The sequence below is a fragment of the Phocoena sinus genome, chromosome 1, assembly GCF_008692025.1.
Source record: "Phocoena sinus isolate mPhoSin1 chromosome 1, mPhoSin1.pri, whole genome shotgun sequence".
Lineage (NCBI taxonomy): Eukaryota > Metazoa > Chordata > Mammalia > Artiodactyla > Phocoenidae > Phocoena > Phocoena sinus.
Genome location: NC_045763.1, coordinates 17,772,035 through 17,792,759, shown reverse-complemented (window position 1 = coordinate 17,792,759; position 20,725 = coordinate 17,772,035). Strand labels below are relative to the sequence as shown.

The 20,725-nt window shown below is 54.6% G+C and overlaps 1 protein-coding gene across 1 annotated transcript in view; it reads right to left on the bottom strand.

The window, feature by feature from the left end:
* EPHB2 (EPH receptor B2) overlaps positions 1-20,725 on the bottom strand; it is a 185,450-nt gene that overhangs the window by 116,852 nt on the left and 47,873 nt on the right. The window contains 3 exon segments of the mRNA XM_032610142.1: positions 218-629; positions 631-903; positions 4,214-4,278. Of these exon segments, the coding sequence (XP_032466033.1) occupies positions 218-629; positions 631-903; positions 4,214-4,270 (742 nt within the window). The 5' untranslated portion in view covers positions 4,271-4,278.

The following is a 20,725-nucleotide window of genomic DNA, read 5'->3' as shown; positions in this document are numbered from 1 at the left end:
ACGTACACATACCACCGTTCAAGAAGTGCTGTTTAATGCCTCCCTCTAAGAAGCTGAACGACGGCTGTAGATTTGGAAACCCTGGCCACAGAGGGCCTCATGGTCAGCTCCAGGCCTCTGTGCTCACCAGCCTCCCCTCCCAGCTGCCAGGTTCGAGTCTGCAGCCAACACCAACTCCACACACTTGCAGGGGCACCTGCCCCGCCGTGGCCCTTACCTCGGCAAACAGTGCCATTCTCCACGGCCTCGAAGCCCGCTTTGCACATGCAGCGCCCGATGGGCACCAGCCACTCGCCATCCCCGTTACAGTAGAGCTTGATGGGCACGTCCACCTCCTCCGCGTTGGCGATGCAGCTACCCCGGGCAGCCACCAGCGATGTGCTCTCAGCCCCTGACAGAGTCTCCTGGAAGATGGCGCCGTTCTGGATAATGCGGGGGCACTTGCGGTAGAAGACGCGCACGGCGATGAGAGACATGCAGCCGCCATAGTCCTGGAAGGCCAGGTAGAAGCCACTGCGGGACACGGGCCCGAAGCTCCGCACCTCGGTGTTGATCTTCATGACCCGGCCACCAAGGTCCACCTGGGAGAAGCTCTCGTCGGCGGCAATGGTGTCCACCTTCACCCACCGGGTTCTCCATCCAGTTGGGGAAGGTCTTGGTGGCCGAGTCGAAATCGGCCTCATAGTAATAGAGATTGAAGGTCTCTTTGCAGGAGCCAGGCACGCTGGGGATGCTGCTGCAGTCACGCACCGAGAACTTCATCTCTACGTGGATGCGATGGGCGCCACGGCGCCGGATGAACTTGGTCCGTAGCCAGTTGTTCTGGCTCGATTCAAACACATTGCACACCTGGTACGTGCGGATCGTGTTCATGTTCTCGTCGTAGCCACTCACCTCTTCCCACTGCGGGTGAAATGCTAGTCAGGTGGGGGAGGTAGGGGCTTAGCCCCAGGGAACACCCTGTCTGAGATGGGAGGCACAGACTCTTCCCTAGGGAATCCTCCAGTCTGATGGGGGTAGACAGAACACCTACCATCAGGGGCCAGGATCCTAGTCTAATGGGGGAGGCACAGACCCTAGCTAAGGGAGCTTCCAGTCCTAGTCTAATGGGGGAGGCACAGGCCCTAGCTAAGGGAGCTTCCACTCCTAGTCTAATGGGGGAGGCACAGGCCCTAGCTAAGGGAGCTTCCAGTCTGATGATGGAGACGTGATGCTTGCCATCAGAGAACTCTAAGCTGAGCGGGAGACATAGCCTTGGCTCTGAGGAATCCCCCAGCCTATGAGGGAGACATGCCAATCTGATGGGAAGGGCACACACCCTGCTCTTGGTATTGCCCTAGTCAACGTGGGAGATGTGACCCTTACCCTCAGGGGTAAATTTTCTGATAAAGAAGACGTGGCCCCTGTTCCTGGGAAGCTCCCACCTGGAAGGGAAATCAGGGAGAGGCCCACCCTGTCTGAAAGCAGACAGAGCTTGTGCTTGGGGGAGCTACCAGTCTGATGGGGGACACAGGAATTCTGCCTGATGGGAGCTCCCTGTCTGATCAGGGAGACACAGTCCTTGCCCTTGGGGATTCCCAGTCCAATGGAAGAAGAGCCCTCACCCCCATAACAGGAAGACAAGGCCTTCCCCCATGAGAGCAGCTCTGCTCTGGGGCCTTAAGTGGCTAAGACAGTGCCTGGAGGGACACCTTCCCGCCTTCCCGCCTGGGGTCCGCACTTCGGCGCTTCACTGGGCCCCAGCCTGGGCTCTCACCCAGCTGCGAGTTCCCAAGCCCCCTGGCTGGAAGGGGCTGGGCAGGGCCATGGAAAGTCGGAAATGGAAGGGCACAGGCCATGTTCCCTCCACAGACGCTCACAGGCCAAGCTCACTCGTAGGCTGAGCCTTTGTTCACACTTTTGTGACCCCTCGAGCACCTCTCGTCTCTCTGTCCATCCTCTGGAACCTCTTGCCGCGGGCTCTCCCTCCAGCTGCAGTGTTCGCATTCACCGACTCTCCCTTGGGCCCTCGGGGACAACCTGCCTGGACAAGTGCCGGGCACCCCCGGCCCTCTTGGTCTGGTCTCCACAGTGGGACTGAGAGCTTGTTGGGCTCAGCCACCCATCCCCTCCTTCTCCTGTGCCCCCCTTGGTGTTGGGCTGGCTGCGTCTGGGGTAGACCCAACAGCAGAGTGAACCCCACTCACCTATGCTGGGCCAAGGGTGGGCGCTGTAACAGGGTCTCATTTCTTTGTTATGACTATCACATGTGGTAAGTAGGGTTATTTCTATTTTAGATGAGGGAGTAGAGACCAGAGAAGTGAGGTCACCTGACCCAGGTCACACAGACCCAGACCCAGACCCATGCTTGTCCGCACTGTCTTGAAACATGAGGACCCAACAGTGGCCCAGGAGTCCTGGGTTTTGTCCCAGCTCTGCTAACTTGATGTGTGGCCTTAGGCAAGTCACTGCCCCTCTCTGGGGCTCTATTTCCCCAACTGCCAAATGTGACTTTGGGGGAGGGCGGGGGCAAGTGGTGGGAGAGGTGTCACCCTCTTTGTCCTTTTGCCTCCCTCAGATTCTCCAGGCCAAGTCTGCACAGGGCGGGGTGGTGTTTGCCAGCCCAGGGAGGGCTGATGCCGTGAAGGGCAAGTGTGCGTGGGGAAGGCTGAGCTGGCCCAGCCGCTCCTTCAATGGTGGCTCTGAAGCTCCCTACGTTGCATTTAATTTTTTTTTTTTTTGGTGGCACCATGTGACAAAGTCAGCCCCTTGTTTCAATCACTGCTCTTCTTCAGAACTTAATTAGAGCACTTAATTAGAGCAGTCTGCCTTTCTCCCCTCTCTCTAATTAACATGCAGAGGCCCTGCAGCCTAAACACCCCAAATAATTGCGTCCGGGGGGCCCTGCAGCCCAGCCTGGCCTCATTACTGGCAGGGTGGGGATGTGCGCCCAGCCGCCTTCACAGATGGAAAATTGGTGACAAGAAAGAGCCACAGAAAGAGGCCTGACCCTGGGGCCCTGCCTATTGAGAGCACAGACCTGAGGGGGGTGGGGGGATGCAGCTCCTTGGGGTAGCAGCTGAGTCCCAGCGGAGGAGCTGGGATGGGGGAAGGGAAGGGATGGGCTGTGGGAGCCCAGAGCCCTCCCCAGAGACCAGGGGGATGAGGAGGGAATGATACTAGAACTGACAATGATGACGGTGACAGTTACTATAGCTACCTGTCGCTAGGAGCCCACTCTACATCAGGCACCGTGCTAGACATGTTGCAGGAGAACCTCACAACAGTCCTAAGAGGAAGACATTATTATCACCATTTTATAGATGAGGAAACTAAGCTCAGACAGGTTAAGGAACTGGCCCAAAATTACACAGCTGGTGAGTGGCAGAGTTGGGACAGAATTTCAGGAGTGTCTGACCCCACAGTCTCTATGTAACTGCTGGGCTGGTTGTTATGGGAAGAAAGAGGAATCTCAAATTGTGCCTGATCTTGTTCTCGGGAAGCTCGCAGCCTCCATGGGCTCAGACCACTGGACCCAAGGCAGTGGGATGGATAAGAGCTCAGGAAGGGGGAGCCTAGTGTTACGGGGACCCAGGAGACTCGGTCACAGCCCTGGATGCAAACCTGAGCCCTCATCACTTACTAGCCATAGGGTCCCTGACAGGTGGCTATAGCTCTCCGAGCCTCAGTTTCCGCACCTGTAAAGTGGAGAGGATTCCTCCCCATAGGACTGGAGATGATGTAAAGGTGCTTTGATATAGTACAACACACAGTAGGTGCTCAGGAAATGACAATTCACCTTCCTCATCTATAAAATGGGGGTAGTGCGTGTACCACTTCTCAGCCTCGCTTTTATTTATTTATTTATTTGTTATTTTTTGGCCACGCTGTGTGGCTTGTGGGATCTTAGTTTCCCAACCAGGGATCAAACCCAGGCCCTCGGCGGTGGAAGTGCAGAGTCCTAACCACTGGACCGCCAGGGAATTCCCTCAGCCTCCCGTTTAGAATTCTATGGGCTAGAGTCTGAAAGCATCCAGCATGTTGTCATGGTAACTAGCACTCCATCAATGGTAGGGGACCAGCAGGGTGGGGCAATGAGAGGCCACGTCCTGGGACCTGAAGGAGGAGAAGGGGTTGGAATTCGGCGGGGTGGGGGAGGCGGGGCATCTGGGCCCTGCAGCAGAACCCGAGGTATCCTGGGAGAGCAGGCAGGGTTTGAGGACCACTGACTCACCCCTGATGGAGGATGCACAATCCAGCCCAGCTCCGCCGTCGCTGTGGTTGAGTCCATCAGCGTTTCTGTGGAGACAGCAAAGAGTCATCACTGAGCTGCCTATGAAGCACCGTCAATCACCAAGAACCTACCTCCTGAGGGCCTGCTCTACACAGCGCTACTTCCATTGCTCCAAACAATCATCTGGATCTAACCCTATAGACTACCCTCCCTTTAGCTCCTGCCTCTCACTCCATAATCCCGCCCACTCACACACTCCAGCCAATCATCTGATTCTATTCCTCTAGACTCCACCCCTTAAGGTCCAACTCCAGCCCTTTCACACATGGTTATGCCCCACCCTCTTAGCTAATCACATCCCTCCAACCTAGGTATTGCCCCTTTGCTCCTTTACTGGTAGGGAAGGGTCTTAATCTGGGGTCTCCTGGATGGGTTTCAGAGAGTCCTCAGGAAATCTCAAATTTTAACTTCAGACTTAGGGTTCTGTTCGCTTTTCCACTTGCATAAAATTATCAGAACAGGAATGTTGGCCTTACAGGGGCCTCCCTTGGGTCCCAGCCAAGCCGCATCAGTTATCCCACATTGGCCCTCTGGCCCACACCTCCTGTGAGGGATACCTTTCCTCCTTCTCCAGGAACTTGGGGTTCTCCACTGTGCCCTCAACCCTGGGCCCCCTCCCCTAGGGGTCAGCCAACTCTGCCCCTAGGATAGGGCCCTGGGGATGGAGGGGTTTTAAGGGGTGAGCACTGTGTCCAGTGGGGCCAGACCATCACCTGCCCTCTGGGGGTTCAGGAAACTCAGATCAGCTTCTGAACCAGCCAGGCCCCACTTGCCTCCCCTTATTCCAGAAGCTGGAGGAAAAGAACCATACAGCCAATGACAGAGGAGACCCACAGGGCCAGAGAGATCCCCAATCACCCCCAGATCAGGCTCCGCACCCCTCCCTCTACCCCTTTCCTGCCACAGGGGATTCAAAATACTTTTTGAACTGAACTGCAATGCACTGAGAAGATTTAAATTGCTCAAGTATTCAATCACCAGATATGTCCTGATGCCCATTATGTACCAAGCACTGTACTGGATACCCTGAGGGAAAAAATGGTGACTAGCAAAGCCCTACCATGGAGCGGTTCACAGTCTGCTAGTGGAGATGGGGTATGACTACAAATAGTTGTGAGAGGGGAGGCGGAGAGACCCAGAGGATCACAGCTGGACCTTCCACACCACCTAGATCAGCGAGACTGAGTGAGAGGCCTGCTTGCTGCTATGCTCCAATTCTGTGCCCAGGACACATCACTAATCAATCCCCACACTCTGTGGCTACACAATGCTTCTCACCACAGTGCTCCAGGAAACTAACATCCACCATTTGAGATGCTCTCCCTGGTCTAGCCTAACTGCCTCATTTTAGAAATAGGGTAACTGAGGCACAGAGAGGGGAAGAGACTTCCTAAAGATCACACAGGAGTTGGTGGCAGAGTGGGAGGTGAGGGTCTCCTGCTTCCTACCCTATAAACTTCTAGACACTTAGTTTGATGGCCTGGGCTGGATGAACTAGGGCAGAGAGAGTGGGGGCAGGGTACACAGTGTCCAGGCCTCTGTGAAGGTCGAAATGGGAGTAACAAGGTCTTGAACTAGGGCAGGGGAGGTATGGATGGGAGGGTGGGAGAGAAGGAAGCATTTAGCCAGAGGTGACCCCAGTCAGACCTGTGAGCTGACAAGGGAGGATGTGGCAGTGTCCTCATGACCGCCTGTGGCTTGTGTCTGCGGTCACTGTGTCCCTTTGCACTGGGGGCTGGTGAGGAGGGAGGAGGGTGCCAGGGACGGTGGAGTCCAGGGCCAAGGGCATCTTTCTGATGGCAGATTGGAGGGAAGTTGTATTGTGCTACTTTGGGGCTGAAAAAAAGGGTTCCTTTTCACACTCCGAATGCTACAGATTTTTCCTCCTGGAGAGAACAAGGGCTGAACTTTTAACCTGTTTTCTCTCATCGGCCTCAGCCAGAGACGCGCCAAGCCGGGCTCTCTGCCTGGGCCCGAGGAACAGCTGCTGGGAGCCGTGTGGAACAAGGGAGAGAGGAGACTCTGCTTGGGACCAGAAAGGGGTCGGGCGGGGGAGGCAAGCCGCCAAGCAGGTGGCCCCACCCCTTGGCTGGATTCTTGGGCTGACCCAGAGGCCAAGCACTAGAGGATTCCACAGCCCAGAGGAGGGCCTGTGAACTGACATCCCCATCGCCTGGGTGGAAACTCAGTCCCAGAGTGGGCAAATGACTTGCCGAAAGTCACGCACTAAAGGCTGGTCCTCAAACTCTGGGCTCCCAGGGAGCTCAGGCTTGGGGGTTCCACTGCCCTCCCCCGCCTCAGCCTCCCACCACATCTGGAACCAGCAAGGGGAGGATCTCAGAAGGACAGGAAGTCCATGGGCAGGCTGGTTCACAGCAAGAAGGGGCTAAAAGGAGGGTCCAGCTTGCATGTCCCCTGGGAAGGACACAGAAGGCCGGCCCCTCCTGGGCTCCCTTCTCACCAAGCTGACCCTGGGCTCTGCCTTGAAGGCTTGCCTCTGGGAAAGCTGTTAGCCCTGGGGCCGTGGCGGGAGGGAACCCCCGGGGTGTTCTCCCTTACAACTTCCCCTTGGCCTTTTGCCTTTCCATGCCGGCACCTCCCTCCACCCTCTGCAAAAGAGGCAGCTAAGCAGAGCAGATCAACTGGGGTGGGGAGGTCAGACTTCAATTCCAATACCCGCTCTGCCACCCACTTGCCTTGTAACCCTGGACAGGCAACCTTTGTAAGCCTCAGTTTCCTCACCTGGAGAATGGCCATAATACCCTCCGAGGGTGGACAGGAGGACGCAAGGAGACGGAAGGTCTGTTAGCTTGCAGCCCAGCGCAAAGCGGATCATCAGTAAGTGGCGGCTATTCTTTCTTAGATTGAGTGTGGTGCTTTTTGGCCGACCCAGCGCCTGCACACACCCAGCGTTTCCTTTGGGCTCGTTAGGTGGCCCCTGCAAGTGAAGGCGAGTCCAAGCAGCTCCCGCCACACCCCAGACCATGCTTGCCAACATCTGACAAACATCAGCCTCTCGCTCAAGGGCCGCAGCCTCTGGGGAGCCCCTCCTGGTCCGTCTGATGCTGCTTTCCTGGGATGCCCTGGTTTCTCTTTGTTCCTCTCAAACCAAGCCCCAAAGTCAAACTCAGTTTCCCGGGGAATCTGCGGTCAGTAGTTCTTGCCTCAGGAACCTGGGTGGGTTCAAAAGCCAAGCCCCTGTTTCCATCACCAGCACTTCCCTCCTCCCTGTAACACCCCAGACTTTGCTCCTCTGATCTCAAAAACCTACAGAGGGAGAGAACTCATGTTCACTGAGACAGAGACCCTGTCCATTAGGAGCCAGAAACCCTTACCAACATTCTCACAATGATGCCAAGGGATAGTTGATACTGTCCCATTTCACAGATGGGAAAACTGAGGCTTAAAAAGGCTTAGGAACTTGCCCAAGGTCACACAACTATTCCATTCACACGCGGTGCTCCAGCTGCAGATTGTCTGGTACTCTCTCACACACACTGTTCCTTCTGATCTTCCCCCCTTCTACACCTTCTTTACCTGCCCCGAGACCCAGCACAGGGCTTCACACTTAGTAGGTCTTCAGTTGAAGGCTGAAATCCCCTTCCCTCCCCTAAAACTGTACGGCTTGAACACATGCTCCATCAGGACACCATCCATGACTTCAGCTGTTTCCACCTACAGCCTGCACTGTTATTTAATTACAAAATTTCTTCTGACTCTTTTTTTTCTCTTAAGTGCATTTTAAAGAGGAAAAAAGTTATCATTATTACAAATGGTAAACCAGTATCACTTGCCATAAAAGGAAGGAAAATAAACATAAGACCATTACAATTAAAAATGTTCGTCTGCTAACTAGCTAACATCATCTCACTTCCTACAGTTTGGGGACCACTAGGCTCCACCAAGCTGCCTGTGAACTGCTGGAAATGTCCCCGTCCCCATCCCCACTGTGACAATGACAATCCTGTGTGGCAGGGGAAGCCACTTTTGTTGTACACAGATGATTGATTAATCACCACATGATGTGACAAAGACCGCAACGGGAATGTGTATGGGGTACTGTGTGTGATGGGGATCGGGTACAGAAGGAGAAGAAAACAAACAATGCAAGGACAGCTTCTTGGAGGAAGTGACATGGATAAAGGCTTGAAGAATGAATTAGAAGGGAGTTAGAAGAGACTGAGCGGGAAGGTTATGCAAGGCAGAAGGGACAACAGAGGCAAAGGTACGGAGGAGACAACAGCATGGTTTGTGGGAATAGATGTGTGGGGGGCAGGGAGTGGTGGGAGCTGAGGACTGAGCTGGAGAGTTGGAGCAGGAACTGCCCAGTAAAGGTCAGTGCCTCTCGGAGGCCCCCTTGCTGGACCACACCCACCTGCCCACATCTTTCCCAGCCCCCCTGGTGCCATCCACACCCCCCATCCTGCCTGACACTGCCCTTCCACTCACCTCTGGGCACTCCCACCCCAGCTAGCCCTGCAAATGTCCAGTTCCCAAGCCCTGGATGCTCTAAGTGACCATTAAAAAACCCCCGCAGAAAGATGAGGAAACTGAGGCTCTGTGGACAAGATGCTTAGCATCCAGCTGAAAGCTGGAACCAGGGCCTCCGGCCACCAGCCCAGAGTGGGAAAACAGGGTCTGGGCCCTGGGAGCGGCTTTGGCCCTTGCCCCACTGCTCCCGCACCCCCTCTGCTTCCTGGAGACTGCACAGAAGGAAGCAATCAGGAGGCCCCAACTGCACAGGCCGGGGAGGCCCGAAGACCCCTCTGGCTATGTGTGAATGAGCAGTGCGCATTTCAGAAATATTTGAGCTAAAAGGGGAGACACAATGAAGTTCGTTAGCGTTGGGCCAACAGGAGGGTGGCTTCGCGAGGCTCTGTTTGCAGGCTGGGGTGGGTGGTCGCCCTCTGCTCCCCGACCCACCCCTGGTCAGCTCTGTCTGACCTCCCTCTTGGGCCATACGTCTCTAGGGCCACAGATACTGTTTATCTGCACTAATGACAGTAGGTGAGAGTTCCAGACACGAGGAGGAACATTCCTTAAACGCCTACCATGTGCTAGGTAGGCAATGAGCTGGGCACTCTAAGTATGGCCTCAGGCTCATGGCAACCAGCGGGGTACACGCTATTAGCCCAATTTTTCAGATGTGGAAACTGACATCAGAGAAGTGAAGCGGCTACACAAAGGCTCACAGGCAGGGCTAGGATTTGAACCCACATGTGTCTCATTCTTGCTCTGTGTTATTTTTAGGAGGCTGCAGCTACAGCCTTAAAACACACACACATGCATGCACACACCAGGACTTTTTGTATGCTCTCCCTGTATATGGCCCTGTGTAAGGACAGGAGGGGAAAGAGGCCGGAGGGCAGCAGGGGAGTGGGGCAGACTGTCTATGCTAGAACCTTGGTTCTGGCAAGTTCTAGTGTGTGACTGCAGGCAAGATCGTCCTCCTCTCTGGGCCTCAGTTTCCCCCATCTGTAAAATGGGTCACGTGAGAATTAAGTGACATCATGTAGGTGAGTCCTGTTGATCTCCAGTCCCCCAGGGCCCTCATTCTGGAGGAGCGCTGTGTCTGTTTCCCTCACCACTGTAACCTTAGCACTGAGAACTGGTTCTGATACACAGTAGATATATTCGATCTGCACATGGAAGCTGGGTGAGGTTCCTAAAGCCCATGTATATCATGTCTTAACTGAGCTTAATGCCCTTCAGAGCTCCCACTGTCAGCGAGATAAAGTGCTAGCTCCTCAACAATGCATTCAAGGCCCCTGCTGGCTGGGCCAGCTAATTAACTTCCAGCAGTGTCCAGCCATCCTGAATTTCCTTCTGCTTGCAGAAGGTACTATGTTTCCTTGGGCCTTGGTGACTTGACTGTTCCCAATTTTCGTGCTTGTAATGTCTGGCCCTTCCAGCTTTACAGCCTGGCTAACTTCTCTTCCAAAACTTAACTCAAAGGCTCTTTCTTCCTGGCAGCTGTCCCTGAGTTCTCCTGGGTTAAGTAACAAGATCATGGTCATTCAACACACATCTACTCTACCTCCTGTGAGCCAGGCCCTGTGCTGAGCACTGGGGACGCAGAAACAGGTGAGCAGGTCCTTCCCTCAAGGAGCTTCCAGACGAGTGCCTGACACGTGAACTTTCTACAGGGAGAGGCAGAGTGAAACAGCTGGTCCGGGCCGCGAGCCCGGAGACCCAAGGGAAGAAAGGATTAGCTTCGACCAGGGAATCAGCGAAGGCATCTCAAAGGAGGTGGCATTTAAGCTGGGAGAAGAGGGGAAGGGCATGCCATGTAAAGGGCGTGAAGAATCAAAGGCACGGAGGTATAAAACTTGAGGGGCAGTTTGGGCAACGGTAAAACCTGAGGACGGGGTCTCAATGCAGGGCTCTGGGCTAAGGGTTTGCCATTCATTATCTCATGGCATCGTAACTATTGATAAAGTAGGTACTTTATTGAATCTCCCTTTACAGATGGGAAAACTAAAGTTAGGAGAGATTGTTGAAGGTTTTCATGGCCGGGCAGTGGTGGAGCTGCATCTGCCTTACACCAAAGCCCATATTCTTAACCACTGCATCATGCTGGAGTGTCTGTCCCATGGGACGGGAGCAAAATACTTTGTGGATGGATCTGGTAGCTTGGAATGGGGCCAGACCTGTAGGGCTTCAAATGTGGAGCTAAGGAGTTTGAATCTTGTCCCAAAGACCCAAAATGGGGCAATGGGGAGCTATAGAGGGTCCCTGAGGAGAGTAGTGACATGGTCTGTCCTGAGAACATGGTCGATCCTGAAGATGGACAGACACCTCGTAGCTATTCCCTGGGGTCTTTGTCCCAGACTGGCCAGCAGCCCACAGCCCAGGCAGCCCTTCAGCCTGGCACATGACCCAAGCCTCAGATGCTGCTCTGAACCCCTCCCAGCAGCTCTGGCTGCTCCCTGGTGGGGCCAATGAGGCTGAGGTGATTCAAACACAAGCCCGTCTACCCCACCACAGCCTGGTGAGATGTTAGCCACAGCCTGGAGGCCAGACCTGGGCTGTCAGTGGCTGGGAGTTGGGGCATTCTTTCCACAACCCGTATTAGAATTCTAAGAGGAGGCCACAGTCAGGAATCAGTAGATAAAGTTCAAGGCCATTGATAAGCTAGGTAATTTGGCGAAGTCACTTCACCTTTCCGAGCCTCAGTCTCTTCATCTATTAAATGGGGATCACAACATCCTCACTCTGTGTACCTCACAGAGTTGCTTAGAGGATCCAAGGAGGAGCTGGGGTGCGAAGGTCTTTATAAAATGCAAAGGCTGGGCCATATGAAGGCAACAGTGAAAATCACTAACACTCACAGAGGAAGACAGTGGGCTTCACTGACCCTGTCTCGTTGACCTCCCACAGCAAGTAATGGAGAAACCAAGGCTTGGAGAGATCAAGGACTCCCCCAAGGTCACACAGCCAGTAAGGGGCAGGGCAGGATGGGACCTGTTCGGTCTGAGCCCAGAAACTACCAGGTCATGATGCCTCGCAAATGGGAGAGGAAAAAAAATCAGAGCATTTATGTACCATGCCCTCAATGCCAGGTCTTGAGCACTCTGCACACCCTGCAAGGCTTGTGCTGTTATCCTCATTGTACAGATGAGAAAACTGAGCTCAGAGAGGCTAAGAGACCTGCCTAAAGACACACAGCCAAAAAGCAGCAAAGCTGGATTTGAACCATCAGCCCAACTGGGTTTTCCGTGGCCTCTCCTCTGAAAACCAGGTGAGGAACAGCGGCTAAGAGGGTCTTTGGGGTCACTGGTCCAAAGCAACCAAGTAGGGGGTGGTGATGCCAGAGCAGCCCTGAGAAGGCTATGGATCTTATAAGGTGAAATCTGCCAAGAGGCAGCATGGTATTTTTCCGGCTCGGCCCCCCTGCTCCACCCCCAGGCTCACGGAAAGGGGACCCAGCTAATGTAAAATCCTTCTGCCCAACGACTCTCCCAACACATACCCCTACTTGTCCTCCTGCCGCTCGGAGGCCCTTCTCTGCCTCGGTTGCCTGCCTGGAGCCTGTTCTTGTTTTCTCAGGCCTGGCCGGAGGAGTCCCCATGACGCCGGCTCCTCCACTCTGTCCCCCGCCTGCCCACCGCTGGCCTGGGCATCCGCCAGCGCCGGCCGCCTGGCTGAAACCCAATCCTCCGGGCCAGCCGGGGTGCTCGCTAACAGCAGGCCGCATTGTGCGGCCGGGGCTTTGGGAGAGTTTGGATTCGCTGCTTGGGGACCCACTTAACCTCCGCAAAGGACAGGATGATGGATGGGGGTCTGGGAAGGGGTTGCTTGGGGGGCGGGGGGTGGTGGTAAATGAACACCAGGGCTTTCTGGGGAAGGGAAAGAAGGGAAGCGGGGACGGGAACGGCCCTGCACACAGAAGAGCTCAGTCAGTCCTCACAACAACCCTGAGGGATGCCTGTTACTCTTACTGGTCCCATTTTATACAGAAGGAAAATGAAGCTCTGAGAGGTTAGGTGACTTGGCCAAGGTCACACAGCGAGTCAGAAATTGAACTCACTTCTATTGCCCTTGAGCCTTCCTGATACACCAGGCTGCCTTTCACAGCCAGCATTTGTCCAATGCTTTTTAATTTTTTTTATAAATTTAATTATTTATTTGTATTCATTTTTGGCTGCGTTCGGTCTTCGTTGCGGTGCGCGGGTTTCTCATTGCGGTGGCTTCTCTCGTTGTGGAGCACAGGCTCTAGGCACGCAGGCTTCAGTAGTTGTGGCACGCAGTCTCAGTAGTTGTGGCACGCAGGCTCAGTAGTTGTGGCTCGCCGGCTCTAGAGCGCAGGCTCAGTAGTTGTGGCGCACGGGCTTAGTTGCTCCGCGGAATGTGGGATCTTCCTGGACCAGGGCTCGAGCCCATTTCCCCTGCACTGACAGGTGGATTCTTAACCACTGCACCACCAGGGAAGTCCCAATGCTTTTTAATTTTTAAGGCCCTTTTACTTAAATAAATCCATAGACCTTTCCCACCTATTAAGTAGGTAATAAAAATATAGTGATGGCAGCAGGCATTACTGAGCACCTACTGTGTGCCAGGTCTGTGCTGAGCACTTTTTGACTTTATCTCGTGAGACCCTAACAGTGACTGATTAGTGGGGAACATGCATCATAGCCATTTTGGGTTTTTTGGCCGCACTGTGCAGCATGCGGGATCTTAGTTCCCCAGCCAGGAATCGAACCCGTGCCCCCTGCAGTGGAAGCATGGAGTCTTAACCACCGGACCACCAGGGAAGTCCCTGTCACAGCCCTTTTTTTTAAAAAATGCATTTTATTTATTTTTGACTATGTTGGGTCTTCGTTGCTGCACACGGGCTTTCTCTCGTTGCAGCGAGTGGGGGCTACTCTTCATTGCGGTGCGTGGGCTTCTCACTGCAGTGGCTTCTCTTGTTGCGGAGCACGGGCTCTAGGTGCACGGGCTTCAGTAGTTGTGGCATGTGAGCTCAGCAGTTGTGGCTTGCGGGCTCTAGAGCGCAGGCTCAGTAGTTGTGGCACACAGGCTTAGTTGCTCCGCGGCATGTGGGATCTTCCCAGACCAGGGAGCAAACCCGTGTCCCCTGCATTGGCAAACCACTGTGCCACCAGGGAAGTCCCCCTTGCCATAGCCTTTTTAAAGAAGAGGAGACACACTCAGGTAGGCAGTTACTTCCGGGACCCGCCTCGGGCTGGCTAAGCGAGGCAGGAGCCCAGGCACCCCAGGTGTTTACAGTAGGCACCCCCTCTGAGCGGTTGCTAAATATTTTGCGTCTCTCCTCTGCCCCTTGGACAGACCTCCCACTCTGCAGTCCAGCGCTCAAGGCGTTCCTCTCCCTGCAACATTCCTCGCCCTTCTGACCTACCCAGGACACTCATACACATCCTTCAAGACCCATCTCAAATGTCACCCCCTCCTAGAAGCCCTTCCTGATGACCCCAGCACTGGGGTTTCCACAGTCCTATGTGTACCTCTCATTGTCACCCTTGTCACCCTGCCCTGAGACTTTTACTCATCAGCCCAACTGGATTGTGAGTACAACATGGTTAGGGCAGAGTCTGGATCACTGTGATAGCCCCCAGCCTCTGTTAAAGCCACGTACACCCCACCTCGCCCCGACCCCCCCACAGCCTACCCAGACATCAAATGCTCTTTTCTGCTTACACCATCTGGGTGTCTGGATTTTTCCTCCAGGAAATACGGTTACTGTTATCAAGGTGGCTCCATATATTATATAATTCAAAGCACTTACTTAGTGCCAATGACTGTGCTGTCACTCCTTTGATGCTTGTAACACCCTATGAGATAGAATTATTATTGTCCCCATTTACCTATTCACCCATCATCCATCCAACTATCCATTCATCCATCCACGCACTCACTTAACACCATCCGTCTACCATTCCACTCGCCCTATAACCTACCACCCATTCATCTACCTGCCCATATACCAAGCTTCCCACTTAAGTATCCAGTCATCAGGCATACATTTCCCCCATTAAACCAACTTCCTTTCCTTCCATCATCTCTTGCTCCTTTCCTTCCTATAGATGGGGGAAAATGAGCTTCAGAGAGGTTGAGCAACTTGCCCAACATCACATAGCTAGCAAGCAGCAGATCCAGGAGTTGAACCAGGTACACTTTTTTTTTTTGCTGTACGCGGGCCTCTCACCGCTGTGGCCTCTCCCGTTGCGGAGCACAGGCTCCGGAAGCGCAGGCTCAGCAGCCACGGCTTACGGGCCCAGCCGCTCCGCAGCATGTGGGATCTTCCTGGACCGGGGCACGAACCCGTGTCCCCTGCATCGGCAGGCGGACTCTCAACCACTGCGCCACCAGGGAAGCCCTCATTTCACTTTTAACTGTCCTGTTGCATGCAGGTTTAATATTATAAGTCACCTCAAATCCTTCTGGATGTGTGTGAAGTATAAATTACAAATCAATAAGACACAGGCCACTGTAAGTCCAAGCTGGGGACTCTCAGGTTGGAGTCAATTAGGAAGCCTGCTGCAAGACCTGCTGGGACTAGATCTCTTTGCCTCACTGGCACTGGTTTCTCCCAGTGAAGGACAATTAACTCAAATCCCAGAACCCAAACCATACCTCTGCTTCTGGGCAAGATGTCGGGCATTTAGCCACGTGTAATTTTACTGTTCATTCATTCACCCACTGACCCACACACCTGCTCATCTATCTATCTATCTTTCCAACCATGCAGTCCTTATAACCCTCCGTTAACTATCCTGCCATCTACCCACCCAGCCATCTACCTATTTACCCATTTGCATGCCTATCTATTCATTTATCCATCCATCCATCCATCCATCCATCATCTTCCCTCTGAGCCAACCTCCCACCTGTCCTTTCTCTCTTTTCATTCATCTATCCACCTGACCATTCATTTACCTGACCATTCACATCACTCACTCATGTCTAAAAATCTGCCACCTATCTATCTCCTCCCATCTATCCAGACTGCATTTATTGAACACCTACTATGTGCCAGGGCTGTGCTAAGTATTGAAAATCAAAAACAGACTGACCTCTAAATGTGCTGCTTTGGGATAAACTCTAAATCCTTAATGGTTCCCACCCCCAATTCCCAAGGACTTCCCAAATTCCACATTCTACCCCTGAATTTGGCCCCTTGCTCAGTCTGACATCCTGGGTTCTGTCCTGCTGCCTCTGAATCTGGTTTCCGTCTGCCTCCAGATAACGCCCTTCACTTGGGCACCCCCCTTGGCCTGTAGACCTGGCTTCCCCCATCATATCAGACATGGATATGGCTGAGGCCCATCACACCCCACAGAGGACCCAATGAATGAGAACTTGGGCCCAGAACCAGCCTCACCTCCAACTGTGAACCCCTGTTGCACAGTGTGGAAGGGGGACCCCGAGCATAAACAGACATAACTGCATAGCAGAGGAGGGACCCTAACCCTGCCTGGGAGTCAATGGAGACTTCTCAAGTGTGTGGCACCTGGCCTGAACCCCAAGGTACTGAGCAGGAGACAGCCAGGCTGGAAGGAGGGAAAGGGAGAACTGAGAGGAGGAAGGGTGTTCTGGGCACAAGGAACAGCTTGTGCAAAGGCTGGGAGGAGAGGACAAGCATGGCCCCTGCAGGGAGCTGCACGAGGGAGGAGGAAGTCCTGGGAGAAAGAGAACTACGGACACCACAAAGAGCCTCGAATGCCAGGCCGAACGGCCAAGACCAGCCTGAGGGCAGCAGGGAGCCATCGAAGGCGGGTGGCCTGATTCAGTCGTCACTGCATTCTCTGGTGTAACCGATCCATTTTATAGATGAGGAAATCGCACCCTTGGGATCAGAGAGGTGCAGAGGGCTGCCCCAGGTCACACAGTTGGTCAGGGGCAGAGCAAAGATTCCATCCCACGTCTGATGGATCCAAAGCCCTCGCTCATCCTGAAAGCAGCTGCTGTCTCAGAGGAGCTGTTTCCAGAACGCCTGCATCCCTCCTATGCTAATACTCCCCCTCCAGCTCTGCCCCTGTGGCCCTCGGTGGCCGCATCAGTACAGTGATAGAACTCCCAGGGCGCCATCTCTGCTCAGCGAGACTTCGCCTGCTCCCTCTGCCTGGGCTCACTTGCCAGCTGCACCTGGCCCCTCGGGTGATTAAGCAGACAGAGCTCTGCTGGCGCGTTTTCTAATGTGCCCCTGTTCCCCATCATCATCTTCACGATCAGAGCCTCCACATCTTCATCATCAGTTACCGTTCATTCCTTACCGTCCCCGACTTCCTGAGGGGCGATGCCAGACAAAGAGCCAGGCGGGCCCAAGAGCTTTTCACTACTGGGGCTCATGACATGACGGCACAGAAGGTTCATGACCGTGGAAGGGCCTGAGAAGGGACAGGACTTGAAATGAAGGGTCCTTAGGGTGGAGAAGACACTAAGGAAAGGGATCTCTGAGTCAGAGGCAGGGAGGAGTCTGGCCAGGAGGCGAGGGAATATGACCCCCACCAGCAGCATCTCCATCACCATAGAGACTGTTTATTGAGCACCTACTCTACGCCAGGCACTGTGCCATGCAAGGGATATCCAGGAGGGCATCTGAGTTCATCTGAGGGGCATGCAGTCTCCATTTTGCAGACAAGTAAACTGAGGCTCAGTGAGGACAAGTTAGTGGGCCGAGATCCCCCGCAAGTTGGTGAGGAAGGTAGAGTTTGATTTCTGGGTTGTGTGACCCAACTCCTTTCATGACCCTAAGAAGCCTTCTGGGAGTCCACAGTCTCGGGTGAGGGTTGAAGCAGGCGGTGGGGTTGGGAAGTGGGGGCTTCCATGGCAGCATGGAATCAGGGAGCAGGCAAGGTCTGCTCTGGAAGCGGGAGGCTGTCCCCAGGGAGGGGGAGTGGACAGGGCACAAGGCCACCTAACACCCAGTCCTGTGCTCTTCCCACCACAACCTGTGGGTGCCTTTGCAGCCTGAGAAGTGTCAGGAGGAGGGCATGGCCGGCCCCAGGAAGTGGGTTGTGACAGCCACATGAACTGCAGTGGGCTTTTCTGGGCTTCCGTGTTGGGAAGGGTGCAGGGGGTGGCAGGGGAGACTTCTTGCCTGTGCGAGAGATCATTCCATGGAGTCACAGAAGGCTTCCAGGGGGAGTCAGCCACAGTCCTGGGACGGCTGAGCCCTGCTTTCTCACCTGTGATTTTATAGGCCTCCAGGCCAGTGCTGCCCTGGGAAGCTGACCAGGTGCTGATGGGCCAGGCAGCTTCTTCCATCACCTGCCCTGAGGGGACAACCCAGGCTAGCCTGACTTGCAAGGCCTTCTGTGGGCTGCCCTGGCCTCTGACTCCCTCCATGCCACGGGGCCAGTCTGTTCACTGTCAGAGCCCATGTCTTCTTGTCTCCACTGTCGAGCCTTTGTCTTGCCTATACCCCTGCCTGGAACACCTTCTCTGAAAAGACAGGGCCATGGCAGGCAGGCAGAGCAGCAGAAGCGAGGCCCAGGGCAGAAAAGAAGAGTCCCTTAAACATTCTAGACCTCCTTTCGCTTCCTTTACTGGCCCAAGCCTCTTCCGCTGCCCACCTTCTTCACCTGGAAAAGTCCTCTTTACCCTTAAGACTTAGATCAGGTATCTCTTCTTCCAAGAAGCCTTCCCTGACCAACACCACGCCTCCACTCTCCCAGCCTGGGTTAGATGCCCCTTCCCTGGGCAACAATTTTCCAGAGTGTATCTGATGCCCTTTCCTAACCTGGTGTTTAGATGGGGGCAGGAGTCCTGCACTGTTGGCTCCTGGGTGGAACGTGGTGGCCCCTGGTGTCCAGTGTGACCAGGAGACAGCTCCCCGCAGACGCAAGGAGAGGCCACGTCAGATGGCAAGCAGGTGGTCTGTGCCAAGACCACAAACACAACGGGCCGGCTCTGCCTCAGAACTGAGCCAAGGGGCAGTCTCCTCAAGCTGCTGGCTGCGCCATTCAGCTGGTCCACCTGGGAGCTGGAGACCACAGGACCACTGGCCACAGTCAGGCCCAGCTCCCTGCCCTATCAGCCCTCAGCTCTCCAGGCCCACACTGGGGGTCCCGTTCACTACGAATTCCATGGTACCGGTGGTGGCGGCAGCAGCCTGGGGTAGCCCCGGCAGACACGCTGACGCTGGGAGCCGGCTCAGGAATTCCTGCTCTGATTAAGATACTGAATCTGGAACCTCAAGCATCTCGCCGCGCTGGGATAGGATGCTTCTCTGATGGGGTTAAGGTGTGTGGTGGGTGGTCCTGCTGTACCTGCATGCTGGCCGGCGCTCCCACTCCCTTCCCTGCTGGCCCTATCCTCCCCATACCCACTCCAGGTCTGCAGCCTCAGTGAACTCATCTGGGTAATGGGAGCAGTAAGCAAGGCTTACTCACAGGTATGGATATAAAGCTCCTAGCACAGGCCTGGCATGGTCAGCTTAGCCCAGGAGAGGTTAGTACCACAATTTTTTATCACCCTTCATTACCCAGAGGTGAGTGGGACTGAGAACAGCTCCCAGAGAAACCTCTGGGGTGGGGTGGGATGGGCAGCTGCACCCTGACTTCTAGCTGAGTACCTACTACTATATGTGCCAGGCACTGTGCTAGCTCATTTTCATGGGTGACGTCATTTGGTCCCCATTTCACAGATGAGGAAACTGAGGCTCAGAGAAGGGCAGTGACTCGCCTGGGGTCACCAGGGAGTTAGTGGCAGCATTGGGATTCTCAGCATCATCTAGGGCTTCCTGCTGCCTCCCATTAAAGCTCAGAAAGTCCCCCATGCTGGGCCTGGTAGGGAGCGTTAACTTGGCCTTATTTAAAGTTGCAATTATCTGTCCCATTTCCCTCTGGTTACAACTGAGCTCTCCAGGGAGGTGGGAAGACCCTGACGGAGGATGCCAAGAACAGCAACTTTCTAAGGAATCCTCCCTGAGCCTGGGACTGAATGAGCATGGAGGACATGTGGCTTCCTGTTCCTGGGCCTCTCTCCCCTTTGCCCCTGCCCCAGGGAACTGACCAGGCCAGCACGGGGGACTGCGAGGGGCTGTCCCAGGGTGGGCAGGCTCCTTGTCCTGCAGAGGCTGTGAGAGGATCACACCAAGGGCTGAGCCACAAAGACAGCACCAGATGTAGAGATGGAAAGACTGAGTCAGCCTGGGGATCGGTCTGAGATCCCATGGCAAGGCAGCAGTGTATGGGTGAGACAGATCTAGAGAAGGGCCCCTGAAAGCTCGTTGAGAGGGAGAAAGATAGAACTGGGGAAGCGCCCCGGGGATGAGCAGGGAGTAACGGTGCTCACAGGCGTGGATGTGAGGTTTTCAGTGGGCCGGTGCCTTCTGAAGGCCTTGTGGGGGACAGGATGCAACAGATGAAAAGCCTCAGAGAGGAAGGTCTGGGCCCAGCCTGTGCATCGGCCACTCAACGGCGTGGCCAGAACTGGTGCCCAGATTGTTTGGCTCCCAGTCTCCCACCTCTCACCGAGATGCAGGATTATTCAGGCATACGCACCCACTCTGCTCTCCCACACGCGGTCTTCAACACCCCTGCCCATGTCCTCTGCTCTGATTGCAGCACACTCGCTCACAGCACACCTACAGCCACAGTCGCTGCCGGGGGAACCACAGACTGGCCAGGGTGACACTGAGCAAGCAGTTCTGGTACCCGCCACCAGAGCAGGGAGCAGACGCTGGGCGGTGGGACGAGATGGGCAGGAGAGCGGGAGCCTGGTGGTGGGAGCCGGTGGTGGAACCCAGGCGTTGCTGGGTCCAAATGGCAGGGAAGCAGCATAGGCTGTAGTGTTTGCGGGGAATGCAGAGTGTACGTTCAGAAGTTAGATCTTGATTTGAACCCCACTTCCTAATCCAGGGACCTCAGGCCAGATACTTCCTTTCCTGTGACAGTTCACAGGTCCGTGAGCTGTGGAATGGGAATCACATTGGTACCTGCCTTGCAGGTGGTCGTGACAATAAATGAGATCATGCCCAGAAAGCGC